This window comes from Crotalus tigris, unplaced genomic scaffold, assembly GCF_016545835.1.
Source record: "Crotalus tigris isolate CLP2741 ecotype Arizona unplaced genomic scaffold, ASM1654583v1 scf7180000017601.7605149639:7615979, whole genome shotgun sequence".
Lineage (NCBI taxonomy): Eukaryota > Metazoa > Chordata > Lepidosauria > Squamata > Viperidae > Crotalus > Crotalus tigris.
Window position 1 is genome coordinate 6,548,232 of NW_024096505.1, and position 26,308 is coordinate 6,574,539.

The following is a 26,308-nucleotide window of genomic DNA, read 5'->3' on the forward strand; positions in this document are numbered from 1 at the left end:
TATAATATATATTATACTTTAGTATATATTGTTTCAGTTCTTTTCTAGTACAAAATGAAAAATCAGTTTTCATCTTTGTGTATCAAATCTAATACTTTGATTTTCTTTGTGTAAATTACCTCATACATATTTGCACAGTTCCCTACTGGGAATGCTTGCACTACTTAGTGTTTGTGCAATTGCTAGCTGAACACATAACTGCTACTGGAACATTTCTTTATAATTAATTTTAAATCAGATACTATTTACTGTAATTTGATTATGCGTTACTGCAGCATACAGTTTATACTGCAAATATAAACATTTCTTATTTCAATAATACACAATCAAAATGAGTAAGATTTTTTTAATTTTTATCTCTGTATTAAATCTGTTTTTTCTGTTGAATTTATTATCTTGGTTATGTGCATGGGCAGTTCAGTCTAACATTTGTAGTTAGGGGGGAAATATATCAATGAAATATATAAATCACAACAGACTTAATAACATTTGAGAGTAAATACATCTATAACAAAGGCTTTGGGCATAAGAATACAATTTGTAAGTCATTCTCTTTAGTCTACAAATGGGGGGGTTCCCCCTCCCTCCAATTTTCCGTGATTTCTCTTTTCTTACCTTAATTCATGTCTTGCTGTTAGAAAACATCTTTAAAACCTTTCGAGAAAACTTTTGGGAAATTGAGAAAGAAAGAAAGGAGACAAATGCTGTGTAAATGAAAAATAGATGCATATGTAATTTATAAGATTGGTTTAGAAAGTAAAACCATTCATACAGCAGGAGCCAAAATATAAACAAAGCAAAGAAAATTTGAACAGTCAGATCTGATTTTTTTTCTGATCAGATACTCAATATTGACTACATTGATGTTTCTGTGTGAACATGTATATGATTATGATATATTTTTTCCCCAAAGAAAGAATCAGTAAGATTCTATTTTGCCCTCCACATCCAGATTTATATTATATTAATTTTACAATTATTAGTCTGTAGATTATAGATTTTGAAAGAATTCTTTTGCTGTAATTTAGTTTTCAAATCTTTCCAGAAAATAAGAAATGGGGAAAAAGGAGAACATGCACATAATCAAACTATCTTCTATAGGAGCATCTGCTTAACAAACGTATTGTAGTTATCAGTAGAATTTACACTGGTCCTGAAAAATATGTGTGATTTAGACTGTTTCAGTAATACCTTTTTCAGATAAGTTCTTTATACATCACTATTGTGCATTATGGATTGTGAGGTACATATGGGACGGAGTTTCCTCACAAAAAGTATTTCTATATATGGAACAATAGTGGGCTATGCATCAGTTGTGCTGCTGTCTTCTTTGTGCCCTCTTCGCATGTTTCTTTCATTTTCTTCTTACTTGGATTGGCAAAATTCAAATTGAGAGGCAAGGAAAGAAATCTTAAATTATTTCTGAATTTTAAGTCTTATTCACACCAAATCAGCAAGGGTAACATTTGTGAAAATATAAAGTATATCCATATGATTTGGATTATTTGATAACCTGTTTTAGCAGATCGTATTTCAGTTTCTAGTGTCAACATAGATAAGAATAGACTACTAATACTAAAATAGTATTAAAGCAACAATGAAATCCTGTGATCTAATGTGAACACTAGATTTGGAAGTTACTTTTTGATTGATGGTAATTGTAAGTGATCTTTCGGGGTTTTGCATTTAATCAGGTTTCTGGTTTCTTAAAAATATTTTCACTGTTTCAAATATATATTTCCTTTTTTTAAAAAGAAAGTTCACTGATGAAAAAAGTTCCTTGTCAGAGTGAGAATTTTTTTGTATTCAAATTCATGTTTTACCCATTTTCTTGGGTAAAATGTTGTCTTTGCTACTTCCTCTTATAACAAAATCCTTCTGTGTTAATAGCTTAACTAACTTTCTGAATTCTGATATCAAATTCCATGCTATAATAACATGTTTGTAACATTTGAAAATATTGATTGGGTTAAATTGGTAGAAAAGAAGAAAAGATAGTTTCAAATAACAGAACAGAGGCGCTTATAAAATTTTAAATGTAGTGTCTGAAAATTGAAGAGTATTGTTTCCCTATAAAAGCTTACAGAAATAAATGCTAGCTTTTTCAGCAATTTTCAACAAACTAAGAATCGTACTGATTTTTCTCACATTTTCCCCATCTCTCCTTTTATTTTTAAATTCTATTATTGAAACTTCATTTCAATATTAGAAACTTCTTTTCTCCACACCGGTAGTGACCTACAGAGGAATATCTGTTTCCAAATAAATTTTACTAAAAGAAATAACTTTCAAATAAGTATATTCAAATCCAGGTACAGTATTAGATTGTAGTCATGTCAACTTTAAGTAAACTTTTCCTTCAGTAGTGCCTCAAAGCTGCTGATAAACATCCATGCATTTTTGGGTAACCGTAGATATATGGTTTGCCTTTTCTTTCTCCTGGGAATTCCTTTTTTTATTTCCCAGTGTTGTCTACAATCTTTAGGATATTGTGTTGGTCTCCCATCCAAGTACTAACTAGACCCATCACTGCTTAACCTTTTGAAGATCAGCCATGAGCAGATATGTTTCCAGGGGTGGTGTATTATGAGAGAAGACCAGGGAAGTTACAGAATTGACAGATCCCATTGCTCGATTTGAGGTAGTGAAACCTGATTGGAAGCCTAAAACCGGGTAGGAAATCGATAGGAGACATTTCAGAGTATTTGGAAATCCCAACAGGCTTCTATAATGCTTTTTGTTTGTTTGTTTACAATCAAGAAAAAGCTTCTAAGAGACTTAAATTTTATTAATGGGTTGCAATCTGCTTAGTCATCTAAAAATAATCTGTCCATGTTTATATAAAAAAGTTTTGGAAACAGTGTTTTTTCTTTCAGACTATTCCAAATTAACCATTGTTCCAATGTGGCAGATATTGAGGGCAAACTAATCAAAATGTGTGGTAGCTTTATAACTTTTCTGTATTTTTTTGTACAGGCTTGATAGTTTGCTTCTAGTTAGGGAACTTTAATATTGTTCTTTGCTATTAAATATTCAGTCATTAAAAATGAATAGTAAACTGAAAGTGCAGCAGTACACTTTGGAATAGTGTGGCATCCCATACAATTAAACACTTGAAAATATTTTTATTACGAAGTATTATATTTTTACAGGTGCTCCTGATTAACGAACTTGAAACAGCAATGCACCAGCTGTACAAACAGCGCGCCTCCCGCCTTGTCCAAAGACGACAAGATGATATTAAAGATGAATCTTCGGAGTTTTCAAGCCATTCAAGTCAGTCCATCTTGAAGGTTTTTATTATTCATTAAACAACCTCGTTTACATAGTTCAGTTATAATATAAAGTGAAATTTCAAAGTATGTCTTGGTTTAAATCTGATAAAAGAAAATCAGATTAAAGAAATCTAGCTCATACTTTTAAAGTACTTTTCACAGACTGTCTTGCCGTGGCTAAAAATAGGAAAAATTATTTACCAGTTAGTAACTGATGTGACAGTATACCATCTTACTCACTTCCTGAAAGTATTTCACAGAAAGTTATCTGAACCTGAAAATGGTTAAGGCTATTCTGCTAGCAGTTTTCGTTTCAGTAATACTGGTTTCTGATGCTTTAAAACAAACACAAAAGGTACAGTTTGTCATATCTTCTTATTTTTAAACATTAGAGCTATTTTGTTTTAAATACATTTATATTACACAATTTTGCTTGGACCAATTTGTAAAATAAATGCTGCAAAATTTCCATTGAATGTAACCTCTCCTATGAAATCTCATGCTTTCATTGGTAGAAGACTATGTTGGATAAACTACATTCATCCAAGAATCCTCCCACATTTCAGACCTTTTATTGCTTTCACATGTGGCAAACATCAGATATCAAGCTGTATACTATTTCAATATTAATTGCCTTAACCTCATCTGAAAATGTATTAATTCCTGTTGCTCATTAATGGGAGGATATGGAAAATCCATTCAGCAGGATATGGAAAAACCTATTTTTTATGAAAATGCCAAACAGTGTTAAAAAAAAATACAAACGTAGACTTAAAAGTATTGTTAAATATTCTATTTACCATTTAGAAGTTCTAAATGGTGTGAGAAAACATTTCAATCTTTGCTGATAATATTGAAGACAGTCCAATATTTCTAGTGTCCATCCAAAAATGAAATTCACTTGACACCACTTTTGCTATATGTGAGCGGGTAAGAAGTAGCATAATCAAACTGATCAGATATATGCACATATGTTGACATTTGTTGAACATCTATGAAAATGCAATACACACACACATAATATTAGTACTTTTCCTTACAAAAGATGCAGTTCTAATTTCAGTGTTTGTGCTCTTGCAGATAAAGCACTGATGGCACCAAACCTTGATTCTTTCGGGCGAGATAGAACCCTCTACCAAGAACATGTAAAAAGACGGACTGCAGAAAGGGAAGCTAGAAGGTAGGAAAGCATTACGGGGGTTTTAAAGGATGATTCTTATGATCTAGTGCAGGGGTAGGCAACCTTGGCTCTTTTATGACTCGTGAACTTCAATTCCCAGAATTCCTGAGCCAAACCTCTCCGTTTCCTCTCAGCATGGCTGGCTCAGGAATTCTGGGAGTTGAAGTCCACGAGTCATAAAAGAGCCAAGGTTGCCTACCCCTGGTCTAGTGTTATCTGGAGAATGATACTTCCCATTGTTCTTGATCATTAACTAACTCCCATCAGCTTCAGACAGCATAGAAGGGCTGCCAATTCTTCTCCATTACAGTATACAATACATTTTGCTGTGTAACTATTCCAAATGGTAACTTTCTTTAAAAAGAGTATTTTTTTTTCTTTTTTAATTTGCAAAATGAGAGATAAATGCACAATCAAAATTATATGTCAGGAGCCTCTTAGTTGGAGTACTGTTTGGATCATGCACAGGGTAGTATTGAAGCAATTGCTAGGGATGGAAAATTACAGGTTAATATATTAACTGTCTCAGAAAAGAAAAGGGGGAAATAATGAAATATTCAAGGTTTATCATTGCATAAAAGGAACACACAATTTTTTTGTGAGCCTTTGATTGACTTCCTAGAGCCACACTTCAGAATACATTGGGGGTAGAGTAAAGAATTAGACAGAATCATGTCAAAACTTATTTTTAATTAAATTTCTCTTGGGGATAGCTTTAAAAATCTGATTTGGTGGCTACAAAGGCTTTGAATGACTGAAGGTTGTATATCCCATTTCACTTTATGGTGGGTGGGTTAAGTATATTTCTGTTTCAATTGAAAAAAGTAAGGCATATTTGCCCATACAATATTACACATCCTTTCTTATTAGGAAGTTACTTCAATTCAGCAACCATTCATTTATTCTTTGTAACAGAGCTCGTCGTAGACTTGCTAGAGAGCAGTCTGGGAAAATGGCTGATCACCTTGAGGGTCTTTCTAGTGATGATGAAGAAACCTCAACAGACACAACAAACTTCAACATGGAACAAGGTTAGGCGATTCATCTTAATGATAGAAATTGTAATTTCTGAAACAGTGTTTTGTAGAAAAACTTTTGAGCAAATTAATGGCATGGTTTAACATAATGTCTGAAGGGAAAAAATTATTCTAGGTTACTATTATTACTTTAGTTTTGGGTTGAGGTAATAGCTGTCCTTGACTTGATGAAATATAGGATAGTGTAGGATATGCTTTTATTCTCTTTCATAAGTGATCATGTAGGGAGCTAAAAGTACTCATTCCATTTGGCAGTAGCAAAAACCAGACTTATTGAAAAGTACCTTTCTTTTCTTCATGCTCTTGATTGAGTGCAACTTTTTGTGAATGATTGTAAGAAAAGTAATGACAGGATACCTCTAGGCCTTCTTTGGAATTTGTTACATATTAAAAATAGGATATATGGTTTGTTAAAAATATATTTGCTTAGAGAGGGAACTTAGTTAGAACCTTGCTTCCATGAGATGGTCTTTCAGATCATTATCATAATTGTTTGACAAGTAATCATCCATACAAAATAAATCACAAGACCTATTTACAAATTTAAGCAGGCAAGTTAAATATTTGTTTAAAACCAGCTGGGAAAAACCCCCCAAATATAATTGAATATGTAGGGAAGCTAGAATAAAGCATTCAAGTTGATAAAAATATTTTGTTACATTTTCCTTACTTGATTGATGATAAGGATTAGTTCAGTTTCTAGAGCTGTCTGTGTGGGCAACTTCCAATTAAAACATAAATGCCAAAACAACAGCAACCATGAAAATAATACAAAACAAAAATATGAAATGCTTCATGAATTTGATATGGTTAGTATATTAGATTACAGAAATACATCCTACAATAAACCAGAAAAACAGGAAATAATTTTTTTAAAAAAATAATTTTTAAAAATTTCTATCCTAGATCGCATTTTGAAAGAGTCCAGCAAAATTTTTGAGGATGTATTAGAAAACTTTTCCTCCATTGACTGTATTAAATCACAGTTTGAAGCCTGGCATTCTAAGTATTTGTCTTCATATAAGGATGCTTATATTGGCCTTTGCTTACCCAAGCTGTTAAATCCTTTAATAAGACTTCAGTTACTTACCTGGAATCCTTTGGAGGTAAGAGCAAGTTAAAAGTGTATGCAGTCTATTTAACAAGGTAGAATGTTATGTAGAAATTAATATAATCATATGAAATGATTCTTAATTGACAAGTTGTTTCTCTTGAGCATTAGATTGGGCCTATAGTGGATATTGCCGCTTTAATGTTGGTGTGCCATTTTAAAAGTATCATTTTAATAGTTTGATTACTTCATAAATGTCAAAATGGTATGAGGTGTATTATCTTAACAGCTTCATCAGTGTATTTTGAAAATATTTATAGTATTGCAGTGAAGGAGATGTGCATCAGGACAAGATTGGGAGCTTCTACAGTTTCTGATTTAGATATATTAACAAAATAGTTCAAGGAAGGGGTGTGTTGTGGAAGACTTCTGGCCTTCCAGATAATGCTGAATTACAACATCAGTAGCTCAGCCAGGAAGCCCAGTGATGAGGAATGTAAGATTGTGGTATCATAAAAAACACAGGTGAACAAGTAATAAAGTCTACCAATAGAATTTGATGTGCTGACATTCGAGACATTCTGAGAGTGAAGCCCATAGCCAAAAGATTTACCTTGTGAATGGATGGGGGTGTTTATACATCTTAAGCTTAAACACACACTTGACATAAACAGCATTTATTTTTTTAATAGGACAAATGTCAAGATTTTGAAAGTATGCTGTGGTTTGAATCCCTGCTCTTTTATGGATGTGAAGAATATGATCAGGAGAAAGATGATGCTGATGTTTCATTGTTGCCTACTATTGTTGAAAGAGTGGTTTTACCAAAATTAACAGGTACTCTATATTATTTAGTTATTTCTTTATTTTTCAAAGTACAATTTAATTGAATTTTGAGAAGTACTCATTTTCTTCTTTGTTAGTGCTGGCTGAAAATGTATGGGACCCCTTTTCTTCAACCCAAACATCCAGGATGGTTGCTATTACCCAGAAACTAATTAATGGATATCCTACAGTAGTACATGCAGAAAACAAAAATACACAGGTGACAAAAAATTGCTTAACTTTTTTGGATTCATGACTTCCTCTATATTGCTTCAATTACTATTACTGAATTAGAATTTTCATGAAGCTTCTGTATCTTCAAAGACCTAAATTCAGATAGGATATATTTTTGCTTCACATATGAGTAATTTGGGGGGGGGGAATAGAAGAGTAACTTAATGGTTTGAATCTAACATCCATGGAAAGGAAATAGATTGCAATTTCTCTATATGCCCCCTTGAGATCCAGAACAAAAAAGTGAGATATGTGTGATGTGCTAAGATACTGCACACCCACAAATGAAAACTCGCTGGGTGATTTGGGCCAGTCCCTCTTAATAAAACCTACACAGGGTATTTGTTGGGAAATTAGAAAGAGGGAGTGCTGTGAAAAGTAGGATATAAATATTTTTTTTCCAGATTCGAGTGACTTGCGTCCAAATGTGCCACCTTTTTGCTGCAGTCGTTAAGGGACTTACGTGGTCATTAAGTGAATCTGGCTTGCCTCGTTTACTTGGCTTCTTGGAAGCCTCCTGGGAAGGTCCCAAATTGTGATCACATGACCCTGGGACACTGCAACTGTTGTAAATATGTGCCAGTTGCCAAGCAACCAAATTTTAATCATGACTGGGAACGATGTGACAGTTGTATGTGTGAGGACTGATTATAAGACATTTTTTTTAGCACTGTTGTAACTTTGAACAGTTGTTAAACCAATGGTCATATGCTGAGGATTACCTGTAGTGAGAACAAGTGCCTATCTTAGATGACATCTCTACTAATTTCCATGAACAACCTTAATGGAAAATACTGTTAAAGTGGGTTCTTCATGAGAATAATGTACAGTTAATGAACAGAAGAATATTTGGTCTAGTTTGTGCTAAAATGCATTATAAAATATTGTTTTAACATAATTTATGTTAACTTTCAGACATTACTCAAAGCCCTCTTACTTAGAATGAGGCGAACACTAGATGATGATGTGTTCATGCCACTGTATCCCAAAAGGTAAACTTTCTAGTCTAGTTTGTTTATTCCGTTTCAGAATGATTTACCTTTGTAATAATGTAACATGTTGACAACTCTTCTATACTTATTGAAACATCTCTTATATTTCAGTGTTTTAGAGAACAAGAACTCTGGTCCTTACTTGTTTTTCCAGCGCCAGTTTTGGTCTTCAGTTAAGGTAAACTAACAAAGAAATAAAACTAATCCAACTGATTTTTCACAAATGGATGAGTTGATTTGCTTGGTATTGGAGTGAAGTGGATTGGATCCCCATTACCTTTGAGATCTTATATCTCTATAAAATTTAGCTAATCTTTAGTATGAATTATATCAAAAGGCTGTGACTCTGTAAACCTATGCACACAACTAAAACTTTCTGAATTGCAGTTTCCCATCACGCAATGAAAAGAACAATGAATCAATGTTACATATAGTTTGATTGAGAATATTGCATAGGCAAAATAGATGGATTTGGAAATGACATTCTATACCTAAAACATGAAAAACTAAATATACAAGTATTCACATTCAAAATATATCAAATATAACCAAAAAGTAAGTCACTTTTACAAAGTAGAGGATATTTGTAACTACTATTACACAATGAATTACCTGGAACACACAGTTCCTTATTTATCAATTGTAGTTTATACATTTTTTTAACCTTTTAATTCTGGAAATTAGTATTTAGGTTGGTATTTCCTAGTAGGAATAAATTACTGATTTAACCAGCCTATATAATTTTAAAATTGATCATTAGAGAATTACGAATAATTCAAATTAATTTACTACTGTGTTTTGCTAGCAGATACTGATAAATATTTCATGTTTAATAGCTGACTGTTTCACACAAACAGGTTGTTGCTGGAACATTGTCAATTAAATTGTAGCACATTGCTCTCCTTTCAGACAGCTCTGAGAACATTTTAGTTTTAGCTGTTAGCTTTTATATGTTTTAGAAGAAATATTTATTTAAAATGTTTGTGTTAACTACAAATAATAGCAGCAAATATTGATACAGCTCTATTGCTTTGCTATTTATGTTAAATTTTTCTATTTCTATAGCTATTGGGAAACTTTCTGCAGTGGTATGGAATATTCTCCAACAAAACGTTACAAGAATTATCGATAGATGGTTTGCTAAATAGATATATTCTTATGGCATTCCAGAATTCTGAGTATGGAGATGATAGCATTAAGAAAGCTCAAAGTGTAAGTAAATATGTTTTAAATTTCACTTCATTTTTTAAAAATTCCTTTTTAGTCTGTTGCCCATATACTCAGAGGCAGTGTATAATAATAGCTACAGTAGCAGGGATTAAGAGCCGAGGTGGCGCAGCAGTTAGAGTGCAGTACTGTGCTGACTGTGTTCAGCAGGTCAGCGGTTCAAATCTCACCAGCTCAAGGTTGACTCAGCCTTCCATCCTTCCGAGGTAGGTAAAATGAGGACCCAGATTGTTGGGGGCAATGTAAATATATATATTTATACATTGCTTACTGGTATACACCGCTTAGAGAGTGCTTGCACTTAAAGCGGTATATAAATCTCATAAATAAATAAATTTGAATATGAATGTATTCAAATATACATGTAACAAATAAAGTTCATCTTCATCAATTAGCCCAGATCTTGATGGTCAGCTTAAAATTCAACAGTGAGCCCAGTAGATCCTATTTTCTATCGCTGCAAAAGGAGCAAGACAAAACCAAAAAAAGTAAACTTCTATTTTACAACAAAATTTCTTGAATTTCCATTTTTATTCTAGCACTATTTTTAATGGGCGGCATGGTGGCTACTGGGCTTGTTGGTGGAAAGCCAGCACACAAGATTTGAGACCTAAGTACCATGTGATGGGATGAGCTCCCATTACTTTCCCCAGTTCTCCATGGCATCATGCTGATCACATGACTACGGAAATGTCTTCAGACAGGATAGGCTCAAAGGGCTTGAAACAAAGATGAGCACTGCCCTCTATAGTCAGCAACAAGTAACGGAGTAAAATACGTACAGACTCTTTTATCTTTTTTTTTACTACTGTTAATAGTACAAAAACTAAAATCACTGTATTATGACTTTACATCCATTCTCTGCTATTTATCCAAGATTAGTTCCCAAATGGCTTACAATAAGATCCACTAAAAATTTCAGTACACTAGCAATAAATAGAAATATTCATGGCAGATGTCTGATCTCTGGCAGTTGATAATATAGGCAACCCAAAACACTCAAAGAGCCACTTGGACCGTTTCCCACCGAAAACAAAACACTGGGAGCCGCAAAACCCTTTTGATATCTAAAATGAAGATAACATTGCACATATCCTTTTTTACCATTATATATATCTCATAAAGGTAAAAGGTATATGCAGTGTTATCTTCATTTTAGATGTCAAAAGGGTCTCTGTCTCTCTCCCTCTCTCTTTCTCCTTTCTCTCTTTCCTCTCCCTCTTTCTATCTCTCTCTTCCCCCCCCCCCTCTGCCCTTGGTCTGCCAGTCCTCTTCCCCTACTCTCTCTCTTTCCTCTCTTTCTTCTCTCTCTCTCTTTCTCTTCCTCCCCTCTCCCTCTCTCCAATCTTCTGCTCACCTGGCAAGCTGGCTTCAAGCTGTTTTCCAACAAGCTCAGGAGTAGGCAACCCTGGCTCTTTTATGACTCATGGACTTCAACTCCCAGAATTCCTGAGCCAGCATAGCTGGGCTAGCTAGCTCTCTCCTGCCCTTCCTGCTTCCTGCAGAGACGCAGCAAAGGGAGAAGCTCCGCCCAGTACGCTTTTCAGCTCTTGGAGAACACCGTGAGTCCACTCTCTTTTTTACACACACATACACACACACACACAAAGACACACAGAGAGAGAGGGAAGGGAAGGGAAGCACAAGTGCCTCTCTCTGTTTCTGTCTCTGTCTCTGCAAATGGCAGAGGAGGCTAGGAGCCACAGGGGAAGGCTCAAAGAGCCACATGCTGCTCCGGAGCCGCAGGTTGCCGACCTGTGATCTAGTCCATATTTCCCTACTAAGTTTATGGAATTGTTACCACATGCATATAAAAGGGGCCAGCTATTGCTAAATTGCTGGGCCATGGGTGGACAACTTTTAACCAGTAACAGTAATTTGTTCTCCAAAGCAGCTGGAAGATGACATGTGACATCAGAGAAAAAGATGGAGTTCTCCCCCCCCCCCACATTATCTTTTGCATGGTTTGGAGGGATATAATGAGTAGAAGGAAGTCTTAGGAGCCAAAATATTCCTTTTTTTCTTTGAAAAACCTCCCCAAATGACCCAAGATGATATTGACAAAATTCAATATCAAAATAGTCAAATTTCAGCTCCCTGATTTTAGAAGTGCTGAGTGGGAGGCAGGGGTATTTAAGAGTGGAAAGTGGAATGTTTTGCTTCAAAAATTTTGTAGCTGAAAATTGGCAGTTTGCTGTAAAACCTCAGCAGTGCTGAAATAGAATGTTACATACTGCTTGCAATTAAATGGTCAGTTTTTCTTCTTCAATCCTCTAATATAATGCTTTTATTATACTGCTAGTTACATGGAAATCAGCTTACAATTAGTATTTTTTTTCCTGTTCTGTATATATCAAAGATTTAATTAATTGAGGTGAACACAAGTTGACATTTCAAAGTGTTACATTAAAGAAACAATTTCAGTTTAAAATAAGATGGCAGATATTGCCACAGACTAGTATCAAACTTTATAGTTAGCCATACTTTTTTTTAAAACCTTGCCTTGTGTACTGTACAAACAACCAGATATTATTTTAAGTTTACAATATTATTTTCTATATAGGATTGTTGTGTATTAATTTTATTTTTAAAATAATCTTTTTCTAGGTGATTAACTGCTTCCCTAAACAATGGTTCACTAATCTTAAAGGAAATAAGACAGTATCTCATCTAGAAAATCTCTGTAGATACCTTGTTCACCTTGCTGATACAGTATACCGAAACAGCATTGGAAGCTCTGATGTAGAAAAAAGAAATGCAAGGTATTCTACTTTAAATAATGTTTTGTTGATTGGAATCATTTGATGTAAGCAACAATAGTATTTAAAATGTTTGTTTATTTGTGTCAGAAGCATCACAATTAAAATAAGGCATACTATATGACATAAAATTTAAGATATAAAATACAAGATTAAAATATATACAGATTAAACATGTTGCCTGGAAACTACATCATTAATTGCATTCTGTTGCACTGCCACGAGGTGTACGCTGGTCAGGGCATAAAGGGCAGGTATACACACATTGTTGTTTAATTAAACATTAAAAAATGGTTAATTACATTGAAGCAAGTTACGTTGGAAGTTCTGTAGTTTGCAGCTTCTAACTCATTATAAGTTAATTAAGGCAGCAACTACTTTGGCCAAGTAGGCATAATTCCAGACTCTCTTCCATCCAGACAATGGTGCAGGATTTTTAAGAACATCTTGGTGTCAGTGGAGAGAAAGCGGGGCATCATAAGAAATTGATTCAAATCTAAAACTCAATTACATCTTAGTATTTCCTATAGATATTTAAACAGAGTATTGTAGACCAAAGGGTTGAAGAATAGTCTTCGTTCTAGGAACACTGTGCCACATACAATCAAGTGCAACACTCCCAGGTCCCATTTCCTAGAAAGGTAGCATGATCAACGAATCTTGCAGCTAGCAGCAACATAGGCAGTAGGGATGCGCTTCTCCTATTTCATTGTTATATGATCCAAAATGGCAAAGAAAATATATAAAATCCCCAAGAGCCATATTTATAATGATTGTTTATTCTCTTCTTATCAGATTTAATAAATTTACAGTACAGTATAACATCGTGTAGTAAAACCAGAACATAAAACATTCCAAGAACATAAAAGATTCAGGAAAATCAAAGTACCAGTATCAATAAATATTTTGTTTTCGTTTTATTATACTCTTAATTCATGGCAACGTGAATTCATGGCCCTCTAGAAAGGCTCGATTTTTACCAACTTCTGAAAGCTGTTACCAGGGAAACCAGTCTAGTTTACATTTGAAGATTGTTCCAGAGTATTGGTGCCATGAAGAAGGAGCAGTACTTTCTAGCCTCAGTCCTGTCATCTAATGGAAGTGTGGCACCACTGGTAGTTTTGGTTGGAGGGGTATCCTGACAGTTGACTTAAGATACAGTAGGTGGCCTGCAGGTATATGAACACCAAGCAATACAGGAGTTTATAAGACAACCACTTTTACTTTGAATTGCACCCAAAAAGCTATTGATAATCAACATAGACCCTTGCAAGATGGGCATAATGTGGTCATAGTGCCATGCAGCAGTCAACAAGCTGAATGCTTATTTTTGACCAAGTATGATTTCTGGGTGGTCTTCAAACCAATTTCATGTAGAACATAAAAAAGACAGACAGTGTCAAAGGTATTCTCCGTTCGGTTGACATTTATGTTTGATAGGTGATAGCATTGCTGATGCATCACATGTCAGCATAGCTGTGTCCTTTTTCTACATTATGTAATTGTTTTGTGGGCATACATTTAAAATAAGTTAGGGCAAACAAGCATGTTTAAAATTCTAAACCTTTTGGAACAAATTGTTGCTGGACGTATAATCCTGAATCTATTCTGAATTGTGGTCTCCCTGGTCATTGTAGGGATGAGGCTTTGTGAGTATTTTAAGTACTGTTACATGATTTATTTAGTATACTTGTATTGCACATTTGCCAAATACTGTAGATATGTCTGTATTTGCATGGTTTTTTTTAACAATTTGACTTTTTTGTCCTTTCTTTTTGTAGGGAACATATAAAACAGATAATAAAACTTCTATCAAGTATTCGAGCACTGGACCATGCTTTTACAGTAGCAAATGATCATAATGTGAAAGAGTTAAAAACTTAGGTGATGGGAAATAAAATTTTGTCAATTAATACTATAATATAAAATCATTCCTGAACTGTAATTTTGTACATATGTAAAGTTTTCTTAAATTGTAAAAGATTGTTTTTAAGACAAAGTGCATTCTTAAATACATCATATGTTATTACTGTTGTGTGAAAAAGTGAAAGCCAAGATTTTTCACATACATTTTGTTTACAAACACTTTTATATCCCATGATGGCCATCTATTCAGTTAATTTCACATTAGGGAAAAAATTCTGTAGGATAAAATGAATTGATGATTTCAGATATTTATACCTCCATAGTTATGTGTTTGAAATGCTACCTTTTAAAGTAAACTTCTTGTTTGCTGGAATTGGTCACAACTACATAATGTGTATGGCCTTGTGTCAGTAAACAAGCTTCCCAAATAATTCTTTGTTGTTAAAAATACACATATTGATCATAAACTAATATTCTTAAAATTTAGATAAAGAACCTGCAGTCACAGTTCCACTTACCCAATGAATTATATTTCAGGTAAAATTATTTGTGCCATACAAGTTAGATTTTTATTTTAGGAGCAACACTCCTAAATTGTATTTTTTTTTTTCAAATTAACTCTTTGGAATGTGTTTTCTCATAACATGATTTTAAACCCCACAATGTCCATAGGATTTTATATCCTGTGATCATTAAATTTTCCAAAGTTACTTGGATTGTTTAAGACTAACTTTTTGGTTGTCATGGCTTGCTCCTAAGTTTAGTTTGAATTGAGAAGAATGTTGTCATTGTAGATATCCTTCTTGATCTTATCTTGATATGTAGTCCTTTGTACCTGAAAAAAGAGATGGACTACCAAATTATCGTACTTTATCATGGTCTTGTCATGTGATGGAAAAAAAATATTAAATGTACAGTTTGCCTTTTGGACACTAAATTATTTCTGAATTCCTTACCATGATTATTTTCAATCATTATCCCCAAATGGTGTCAAGCCTTCAGACTTACATAGTAACACCAAGAAATTGCAGTTAATATCACCATATTGGCGGCAGACATCAATAAAATGCAGTGTGGGCAATTTGCAATGATTTTCCTCTCTCACAGAGGAAAAGTAAGAAGTCTGTTTCCATATTTTTTATGTGAATAAATAGAATTAATATACCTGAGAATATGAAAATACAATCTATATCGATAAATTCTTGGCATTATTTATGTTGGGATATCATGCATGTTAGCAATATCTGTTTTATTAAGCCTCTTGTAGAACATTGAAAGGGAAGGAAAACTTTTAGCAATTAATTTGAAGGGTCTTTGGTGCTCTCTGAGCTTGTTTGTTTTCTTGCAGACATTACCCAAACTAGGTAACATCAGCAATTAATTTTCTTTGCAATGCCTGCAATGTATCCAATGTTATTCAACATCAGAGTTTTGCCACTGGCAGGCAAACATAAGGAGGACTGATATACAATATTTCTGTCCCATTTCCATTGTACAGTGCTATCAGAAGTCATCGGAGTACAAGTCTAATTATGCAGTTATATACCAAATTCTGTTATGATAAAAAAGGAAGAAATAGGGCACATTCTTATGTAAAACTAAATACAGTAATAGATATTTTTACTAAAAAAAAAATTTAACAGTTCACAAGCTAAGACTAATGTTGAAATTTTGGAGTTTATTAAGCTAGATCTGAAAATGTATTCCAATAGAAGGCTTCGCCATCTATGAAGCTGCAAAGAGATTTTGTCAGGGAAATTGCAACTAAGAATAATGTGATTCATCTTGTGCCTGATCGCAGTCTTAAATTTTTTTTATTCATTCACATAATATCCCATATTTTACACACATATCCAAAGGCAGAGGAAGGCGTGTTTCCCAGACTGGATTTGTGGAAATCGTATACAAAGAAACCTTTTCTAAAGTTTAAAAATTCATTTTACAAATGTTAGAATTTTTTTCGAGTAAGTCACAAAATCAATTATTCTATGTATTCCTTAAGACAAATTACAATTATCTACATTTGGCCATCCTTTATTTAGAGCTTGCCTTAACACTGTTGTCATTCCACTCTATGTAAATTGGCAATTTTTGAACTTTTTTGGAGTAGTACGAATTGTTTTTTCTGAAAAATAATACATTAGCATTATCTAGAGGCCTTTATAAATTTCAAAATACTTTCATTTTGAAATACAGTAAGAGTAATTATGCTAAAAGTTTAATATGTAATGGCTTTCTTCAGCTGAAAGATTAACAAAACTAATTCTTTAAAATAAGTTATTAATCTAAAATTCCAACGATTTATTTGCTCAAATGTGCATATATATGAATGCTCATCTGATCCAAGCTGAAATAGATTTATAAATAATTCAAAGTCATTAAAACAAATATTCCTTCTTAAAATGAAGAATCAAAACCACGTGAAGTATTAATACCACTTTACAATGCCTTGGTAAGGCCACACTTGGAATACTGCATCCAGTTTTGGTCACCACGATGTAAAAAAGATGTTGATACTCTAGAAAGAGTACGGAAAAGAGCAACAAAGATGATTAGGGGACTGGAGGCTAAAACATTTAAGGAACGGTTGCTGGAATTGGGTATGTCTAGTTCAACGAAGAGAAGGACGAGGGGGGACATGATAGCAGTGTTCCAATATCTCAGGGGCTGCCACAAAGAAGAGGGAATCAAGCTATTTTCCAAAGCGCCTGAAGGCAGGACAAAGAGCAATGGATGGAAACTAATCAAGGAGAGAAGCAACCTAGAACTAAGGAGAAACTTCCTGACACTTAGAACAATTAACCAGTGGAACAACCTACTGCCAGAAACAGTGAATGCGCCAACACTGGAAGGGTTTTTTTTTAAAATATATTTTATTGGTTTTATGGTTTTAACAAAAAGTGTTTAAGACACACCGTGGTGTTTGGGTAAACAAAGATTCCAATATAAAATCACACAATAACAGCTCAACTTAATATATTCACTATCATCTCTCTATTTCCCTCAAATAACGTAGTAAATTTAATATATTTCATTTCTATCCTAAATTTCTATTACTACTAAACCTGTTTATTAAAACTTTAAATCAATTTCAATTACCATAATCAGATAATGTTTTACATCAACATATTATCACTTCAAATACCTCTTGAAAATATATTCAAGTTCTTAATCCCTCTCATCCCTTTTTTATCACCAATTTTATTTCTTCCATTAATAACTAGTTTAATGTAAAAAAATACAATATTATCATATCTTATCAAATCGTATTATACACAAACATTCTTAAGCAATTAAACATTACACATGTATATAGTTATAGTTTTCTTACTTCTAAATCTAAATCATTATCCTTAACCTTTCAGCCAATAAGTCCATTTTTGTTACTTATAGTAGTCTTTGACTTAATTCATTTCCATTCATTAAAGAAACCAAATTCCATCCAATTAATTATCATACCATATCAAGACGTATTATTATACACAAAAATCTCCTAATTAATTAAGCATTTCAAAATTCCAGTCTAAATCAATCTATTATTCCAAGGAATGCATTCTTAGTCTCTATAAAGCCAAGTTTCTTTTTTCACTCCACATTTAACTTTCATATTTCCATATCAAATTTCCATAAAACAAAAGTCATCAAATTAAATTAAACACACAAATATTTGTAGATTTCTTACTTCTAAATCTAAATCATTATCCTTAAAACAATCCCTAGAACCAACATTGCCTTTTAATCCATTAAACAGTTTTTACTAATTTAAACACGCATGTATATAATTTCATTTTTCCGTTTTAGATCATTATCCTTAAAACAATCCATGAAGTCAGCATTGCCTTTTACTCCATTAAAGATTTTTAAATTTGTTTTTCAATCTAATTCTGGGTTTCTTTCTATGCCACACAAGCTTCCATAAAAACGCTTCCCTTTCAACCAATAAGTCCATTCTCAATGCTTGTAATAATCTTTGAGCAAATGTACGTCTCTTTCTCTGCAGTAAACATCTTTTTTCTCTTTCAACCAGCAGATCAGTTCTTATTGCTTGTAGTAGTCTTTGAGAGAGTATAGATCTCTTCCTCTGCAGTAAACGTCTTTTTCTGTTCTCTTTGCAATATAGTTGCTTTGTATTTTGAAGTCTTAGTCTTTGCTTCTTCTGGTTCTCTACGTTGCTGAAGAGGGGATTGTCAGATGAAGTAAATTCCACTTCTATCTCTGTAGATTCCTCTTCTGGTACATTTTGATTTATGACATGATCAGTTGTAACCTGGACATCAGTTTGAGCAAATGTAGTAGAGTCTCTGGATCTTAATTCTAAAGTACAGTTTTTAAATGTAGCACAAATTTCTGCAGTGGCCTCATAAATCTTTTCCAATATAAGTGCACAATTCAGTTGTATCTGAGGTTTCTCCATTTTAATACTCTTAAAAGGAAATCTCTTTTTCTTTTTTGTAGAGGCTTTGTTTAATGTAAAAATATCCACCCCCACAGCATCACAGGTGCACAGCTTATCTTTAATGTTTGAAGTTCATAAAAAAAGTAAGCAAAGTTACAATATTAAATTTTTGCCACTAGATGTCCTCAGTGAGTTAGGAAAGTCTTTTCCAAAAATCAATTCTTTTTTTCTATCTTTTAAGGTATAATATGTATATATATATATATATAAAAGTAGAAATAATAACGTTCTTAAAAATAAAGGAGAGAGGAAACCTTTTCCTTCTTTTCTTTTTTCCTTTTTCGTGTCTAGTTTATAGCCTTTCAGTGTTTGTAAAATGCCTTTCTTCCCACAAAAAAAAAAAAAAAAGCAGAAGCCGCCTTTCCAAACCAGGGAAATAATTTCAAAAGCTCTTTACAAACACATACACAAAGAAAAAAGCAGAATAGAGAGAAAAATAAGAACAAACTCTCACCCGGATTCACCACGGGGACACTAAAAGCTTAGATATTTTCTGACTTACGATCTGAAGTGGCAGGGCGATCGGCCATTTTCATGGCCAATCTTCTTCTCCGTCGGCCCTCAGAGATTCGTCCGGACAGCTGGAGGAGCCGCAGCTCCTCCGCAGCCAGACCGCAGCCTCCTCAACAGAAGAAACTGGATAGCCATTTGTCAGAAATGGTATAGGGTTTCCTGCCTGAGCAGGGGGTTGGACTACATGACCCCCAAGGTCCCTTCCAACTTTATCATCATCATTATTATTATTATTTTAATTCTTCCTTAAATTGTAACTACATATATTTGACCCTCTTTACTAATATGAGAATAACACCATTTCTCTTTCATTCAATGTGGCTTCTACTTTAATTCTGTAAATATGAAATAACTTAGGTTATCAGTTAACTGTTAAAGGATTGTGATAATAAGAGCAATATAACTATAACACACAGTCAAAAACTACTGAAATAAGTACATGCCCTAATCTCACCCTGATAAAAATATTTTTAGAAAGGAACTTTGCATCAGTCAATGTTTATAAGAACTTTTTAAACAACATATCCAATAACATGCAGTACTAAATTTATTTAAGACACACCTTTGAAATGTTGTACTGAATATATAGTGCAGGATGCTAAGAAAAACAAGTTTATAAAACTCAGCTTTGCTTTTAAAGGTTGTTATTTGGCTTTTTACGTCAAAAAACGATTCTTACAATTCTAATTACTGTATTTGTCTCAAAATTGTGGGGCAGATAATTCAGTAATAGTATATGTATAAATGAATTCCACTATATACTCTGCATACTTCTTAGCATTTTTCTCATATTTCAGTTCTTAAATATGTAAGTATATAAAAACACATTCTGAGATAGTTATATAAATTAATAAACTTTTAAATAATGTATTGAGAAATATCCAAAAATAGATTAAACCAATGGTAGCAATACTAATTTACCAGGAACTTTATGCAAAATATAAAAAATACTACTACAGTAAATGCTGATTCTTTAAAAAATAACATTATGCCTAACTGTCAAAGAGCTGAGCATTCAGGGGAAATTTTTATTTTTGTTGGAATGTCTGTTGGTTACCGAACACTTTAAGGCAGACATGTCAAACTCGTGACGTCATGTGATGTCACGCAACGTATCGGGACGGTTTTGCCATTGCCAGCAATGGGGTGGGTGCGGCTTCCGGATGACGTGTCCGGCCCATGGGCCGGCAGTTTGACACCCCTGCTTTAAGGCACAGGTGTCAAACTCGCCACGTCACGTGACGTGTCACGATGTATTGCGACATTTTGCATTGCCGGCAATGGGGTGGTCACAGCTTCAGTATGATGAAACTGGCCCACGCGCTGGCAGTTTGACACCCCTGCTAAAGCCAAAACCGTGGAGCCGTAATGGCCCAGTGGTTAGAATGCAATACTGCAGGCTACTTCTGCTGATTGACAGCTGCCAGCTGTTTGGCAGTTCAATTCTCACTGGCTCAAGATTGACTCATCCTTTCCATCCTTTCCAGGTCTATAAAATGAGAACTCAGATTGTTGGGGGCAATACGCTGACTCTGTAAACCACTTAGAGAGGGCTGTAAAGCAGTGTCAAGCTGTATATAAATCTAAGTGCTATTGCTAAAACAAGTTTTAGAATAACAAGTATGTTTTGGATAGAAGCATTTACTGTTTCAAAATCTTTTACATGCAAGAAGTGTAGCATATTTTTTTAAATAATTGTCTTGGACTGCCTGGAATGATAAAAATTACATTAGTATACATATACAATCCCTTGCCTACTTCCTTGTTGTGAGTCTCACTGAAATTTCTATGTAGACCTGCATAAAGTGCACCACCTCATTGACAGTGGATTTAGTTTGAAGTTAATACTATAAATCTGTTGATGTCTAAAGTGCAAATTTGTTGGAAATATAGCTTGGCCTGGAGATCAAATATGCTTAAAATCTTTAAGTATTTCTTTAAAAAAAATGGTAAGCATTTTTTACTTTACCATTCAAAATGACAAATGAGGCAATATCCTACAATGAAGCCACATTTGAATACCTAAGTTTAACTGTATAAAAAGAAATTGCGATAGCAAAATTTACTGATTAGAAGGGTTTTTGGTGCTCAATGAGCTGGCTTATTTTCTTGCAGATGTTTCTGCAACATCATCAGTGCTAGCTAGGAAAATAGCCCAAGAAAGTGGGCAAGAAATGATACAGCTCATGATCACAGATACACACGTCAGATTAAACAAATATCTGCACACCAAAGCAAATCTCAAAGAACAGTTGGAACAGACCATCACATCAGAACACATGGAGAGACTGGCCACTACTATCATGAATGTGTCCCAGAGATACGCTGGGAAAAGAAAAGCCACCGTTGTTACCTAGTTTGTGTAATGAAACGTCTGCAAGAAAACAAGCAAGCTCAGAGAGCAACCCTGAGCTACAAATATTCTCCTTTATCGGTACTAACTGATCAGCTCCTTGTTTAAAGTGTTTTGGTCGTCAAAGCAAACAGACCGGTCACTTCACATATAAGACGGACTGTGAGCAATATGCGTAAACCTGCACTCAAAAATGGATGAGGGAGGGTGAAGGAATGAAATGGTCACCTTAATTGTTTGCATAGTTTGTTATCGCTTATGAATCAGAAAAAAAAGCCCACAGACTTAAGGGGGACTCATTGTCCACTAGTGGTGCCTATTACCGCCTTCTGAAATACTAAGAGCCGAAAGGGGGGGGGGGAAGACGCCTATGGGTCAGAAATAAGACAAGCGAGACACAGAAACGCCTTCCTCCTTGCGGAAGCCAGCATTTTGTTGCCCGCTCTCCCTAGAGTCCCACCCACCACTTCCGGCGAGAGGCGGTATAATGCGGAAGTGATGGCTCAATCACAGAGGAAGTGAGGCAGGTGCCTCAGGCAGCAGCACCGAGAAGCTCCGTCGGAGGCGGTAAGGCACGTTGAATGAAGAGGTTGGCTTGACCTGTTGGGGGTTCCCTTTCTTCTTCCTCGCTCTCATTCTTTGGCGTGCCCTAACTGTCCTCAAGAACCGGATCCATCTTTTCCGGAGTGACAGATTTCTAGAGGTGTGAAGGAAAGTGGTGTCCTCGCACAAGATGGAGGCTTTATGAACCGCGGTGACACCCCCATATATCTGTGTCAGTCTATCAAGGGGGGGGGAGGGTTGACTCGGCTGCTTCTTTGTTTTTATTATTTTCTTTTGCCTGGGTCTTTTAATTGGTATTGCTTTGGTAAGCAATACCAATTAAAAGCTTCTTGCAGCCTCTCTCACAACCGCCAAACTAACAATCCAACGAGGGAAGTCTGGTGGTTGCAGTATAGCCTGTTCTAATACGAACCCCGGAGACTTCTTGCATTTGCTTTACCCCAACTGACCAAATAGCTTTTCTGCTCCTTTCCTAAGTCTTTGATGCGGAAATATAAAGATAGAAGTGCCGGGGGGTGGGGATATTTGGTGAGCTAAGCCATCTTCAGTGCGGCTACCCAACATAGAGAACCTGGAAGGGATGGGTAGTACAGACGGAAAGGGAACTGTCAGTGCATATTGCTTGAGAAAAAAACATTTCTGTGCTGCCTCTTTTAATACCATAAGGTGCAGCTTTTGTTCCTGGAAGTATTGCGGGTTTTAAAAAATCTTTTACATCCCTTGCTTACTGCTACCATTAGTAGTCAGTTTTCTCTTGTTCGTGCTACCTTAAGAAATCAGTTTTCTTTTGGAAAAATACTGCACCTTCCAATATGAAGGGATAAATGGGATACTGAAATGCTACTTCATAACAGAACCATTGCTTTATATTCTGCTGTATCTTTTCCTAAATAGATGTTTTTATGTATTTAAAAGCAAAATATACAGTTTTCGATATAAGCAGGAAGAGGAATTATACATAGACCAGAGAATAGTTTAAGTCTCTTTCATAAGATATATGATATAAAATTTTATTTCTAGTTGTCTGTAACAGTGATTTTATCACTAGGTACAAATTGCCTGTTATGTTGCTGGTACTGATCTGATTTATATTCTAGTCTACATATTTGCTTCTTGGGATTTGATTACTCTCCTTGCGCAGGTGACAGTAAAAGCAAATTAATTTGTGTTGTGAAGCTGAGTCAGATTATCCCAGCTCAAGTTAAGTCCTAAATGAATGTGGAATAGTAAGTAGTAATTAGAATGATGTAAATGCATCACCTTTGAGAATAGTCAACCTCATCTTTACTTTTGAATATGATAGGATGCAAGTTAAAGTAAATGTCACTTATTTCAAGTTTTAGTTACTAGGCCACAGATGATAATTACTGTTCTATTTCTAATTGTAATGGCTGTGGAAATGCTTCTAACACATTTGCAGTTATATGTTGTTGCTTGCAAGCTGTTTGGAGTCAGACAACTGAAGTGGTATAGAGGAATCTATTATATATTTAAAATATGAATGAAAGAATAGAGAAGTTTGCTGGTACATTTACTAATATGCTTTCTCTGGCTTCCCTGTTTGGGATATTATGGAAGTAGAACATATAAAGAAGTTAGCCAACGCTAACTACATTAACAGGTTTTAGCACTTGTAATACTAATATGCCAGTGAGAATTGGAATGGCTATCATTAATAGACCAGACTATAAACAGCTTTTCTTTTATTTAGCTTGTCTAATATAACATTTTTCTATATACAGATATTTTAATTTTATACGAAAAGGAATATTTCTCTTGCATCTTGTGATCTCTTAGTTCCCTACAAATTTGGATGTGAGCCTTAACCTGGAATGCATCGCAGAATAAAATATATGCTCTCCCTATTTTGCTTACATGCATCAGGATGTATTTTGAGTAAAATGTGCTTTGGCAGATATATATTTTCACCCATACTAAAACAATTAATTTGCTTTAAAATGTTTTGGTATTTTAATGTGCATATGTGACTCTTCTTGTGAAACAATCAGTCGGTGATTTTTTTTAAAAAATGGATTTTTTAAATTTAAATTGGATTTTTTTTTATTTTTATCAACTTTATTTTAATAAAATGCTTTTGGAGTAAAAATCTATCTAAATATAGTTTTCCATTTAAGATAATAATTTAGTTTATTCTGCATGAAATGGAGCTTAGTTATGTAGCATGAGGCTGTATATTTACCATTTATATTTACATTTTTGGTAAACTCATTCAATGAATCCAAGCTCTGCAAGCTGAGATAACATGCACTGCATTGATGCATTCACACAGTTTCACAGTAACCATGAGATAGATCATAAAACAAAGTTCAGGAATATTTCTTTAGCCCATTGTTTTGCAAATCTATGTACATTACAAACTGTATGTTTGTTTGAAGAGAAATGCATATGTTCCAGGCTCTGAGTATTTTAGTTAAATAAAAGAATTTGAGTAGTTTTCCAACTATATGTGATTAACCTATTAACCTAAAATTGGTTCCGATATTGCTGTTTTACTAACTTGACAGCTTATTATTCTAAATAGGAAACCTTCATTTTGTTTGCAAATAATATTAAAGATTCTAACTACCAGCAAGTATGAGTCCTTACGTTTAAAGAGCACCTGTCATTTCAGATCCATCCAGCGCCTGTTAGCGGGCATCCTCTCACCTGCTGCCTGCCATGTCCCTCATCTTGTTGTGTCACTGCCGCATCACCCACCATCCCATTAAAGTGAATAGGACAGCGGGTCAGAGAAGGAGCTGCTGTGGGACAGAGATGACCGTTCCTCTTTAAAAATTACTAGTGATTTACTACTTTTTACTAGTGATTTAAATCATGATTTAAATCGTGATTTAAATTGACTTGATTTAAATCAAATCCACCCTGGAAACAATATTATGAAAAATATCATTTTTTTCAAGTGCTGATAGGTTTTAAAATTCTAACTATAGAAATATATAAAACTAATATTAACATGAAAACAATCCTTTCAGATGTTTAAAAAGCAACATCTGAAGGAGCTTAGTAAAAGTTTGTTTTAGATACTTAAAAGATGAGTAGCAGTAGAGGCAAATAGCCTATCTTCAGAAAAATTTCCATTGTGTTGGAACAGTCACTTCAAAGTTCCTGTGTTGTTTTTAAAGAAGGCATAAAAACATGTAATAGTAATCTGAGCTGAAAGTAATAATTAGGGTAGATAAATGTTTGAATAACATAATATTAAGTAACAATGGTTATATTTATTAATTACTTTAGATCATCAATTGAATCTTATTATGATGTGATATCTTGCATTAATCAGGTGAGTATAATGATGACGAGTTAACTGCATATAAATTCAGAATATGTTCTATTAGTTGAAATAACATTAACTTAAGATAGTTTGATTATGTATATCTCTAAAGATTTAGAAAAATCTTGTGTTTTCTTTTTTGACTTTGCTGTACAGTTCTGTCTTTGATAAAAGAAAAATGGCATTCAGTAAAGGCTATCGTATTTATCATAAACTGGATCCACCACCATTCAGTGTAATTGTAGAAGCCAGAAACAAGGAAGAATGTCTCATGTTTGAATCTGGAGCTGTGGCTGTTCTCTGTAAGTTGAAAATTACTATAGATATAAGCAGATTGCTAATAATATGTACAAAAATAAAAAATTAAAACAGAACAAATGGTGTTGAGTCACCATTTGTGTTGGGTTAGTAACTTCATCTGTCTAATGATTTCTAATCTTTTTATTCCTTCACATTGCAGTTTTCTGATTAGCATATTTTATTAGAATAGATAGATCGAAAGACAGAAGAATTAATTAATTAGTTAATTAATTTTTGGACATTGTGCTAAATGTAATCTACCAGATATGACTGAAACATAATTCCTAATAGACTAGCCAGTATGGCTAATAATGATGCTATGAATTATTATTTTTATTATTTTGGAAAGAGAGAATCGCTTATTTATTAATTAATTAATTTTTG

General features: G+C 34.0%; 2 protein-coding genes across 10 annotated transcripts in view; both read left to right on the plus strand.

Annotated features, from left to right (window-relative positions):
* Positions 1-15,615, plus strand: part of PAXBP1 (PAX3 and PAX7 binding protein 1) — a 33,644-nt gene extending 18,029 nt beyond the window's left edge. The window contains exons 8-18 of the mRNA XM_039319201.1: positions 3,153-3,276; positions 4,356-4,455; positions 5,371-5,486; positions 6,399-6,598; positions 7,236-7,380; positions 7,467-7,588; positions 8,518-8,594; positions 8,706-8,772; positions 9,660-9,806; positions 12,429-12,583; positions 14,362-15,615. Coding sequence (XP_039175135.1) covers positions 3,153-3,276; positions 4,356-4,455; positions 5,371-5,486; positions 6,399-6,598; positions 7,236-7,380; positions 7,467-7,588; positions 8,518-8,594; positions 8,706-8,772; positions 9,660-9,806; positions 12,429-12,583; positions 14,362-14,464 — 1,356 coding nt within the window. The 3' untranslated portion in view covers positions 14,465-15,615. The remainder of the gene's footprint in view (positions 1-3,152; positions 3,277-4,355; positions 4,456-5,370; positions 5,487-6,398; positions 6,599-7,235; positions 7,381-7,466; positions 7,589-8,517; positions 8,595-8,705; positions 8,773-9,659; positions 9,807-12,428; positions 12,584-14,361) is intronic.
* Positions 15,616-22,244: 6,629 nt separating this feature from the next.
* The window catches only part of SYNJ1 (synaptojanin 1), a 55,734-nt gene continuing 51,670 nt past the window's right edge, over positions 22,245-26,308 (plus strand). For 6 of the 9 annotated variants that reach the window (XM_039319227.1, XM_039319277.1, XM_039319285.1 and 3 more), the window contains exons 1-3: positions 22,246-22,335; positions 25,588-25,633; positions 25,781-25,926. In XM_039319227.1, the coding sequence (XP_039175161.1) occupies positions 25,803-25,926 (124 nt within the window). In that variant the 5' untranslated portion in view covers positions 22,246-22,335; positions 25,588-25,633; positions 25,781-25,802. The other 3 variants (XM_039319236.1, XM_039319245.1, XM_039319250.1) reach the window with 3 other exon arrangements.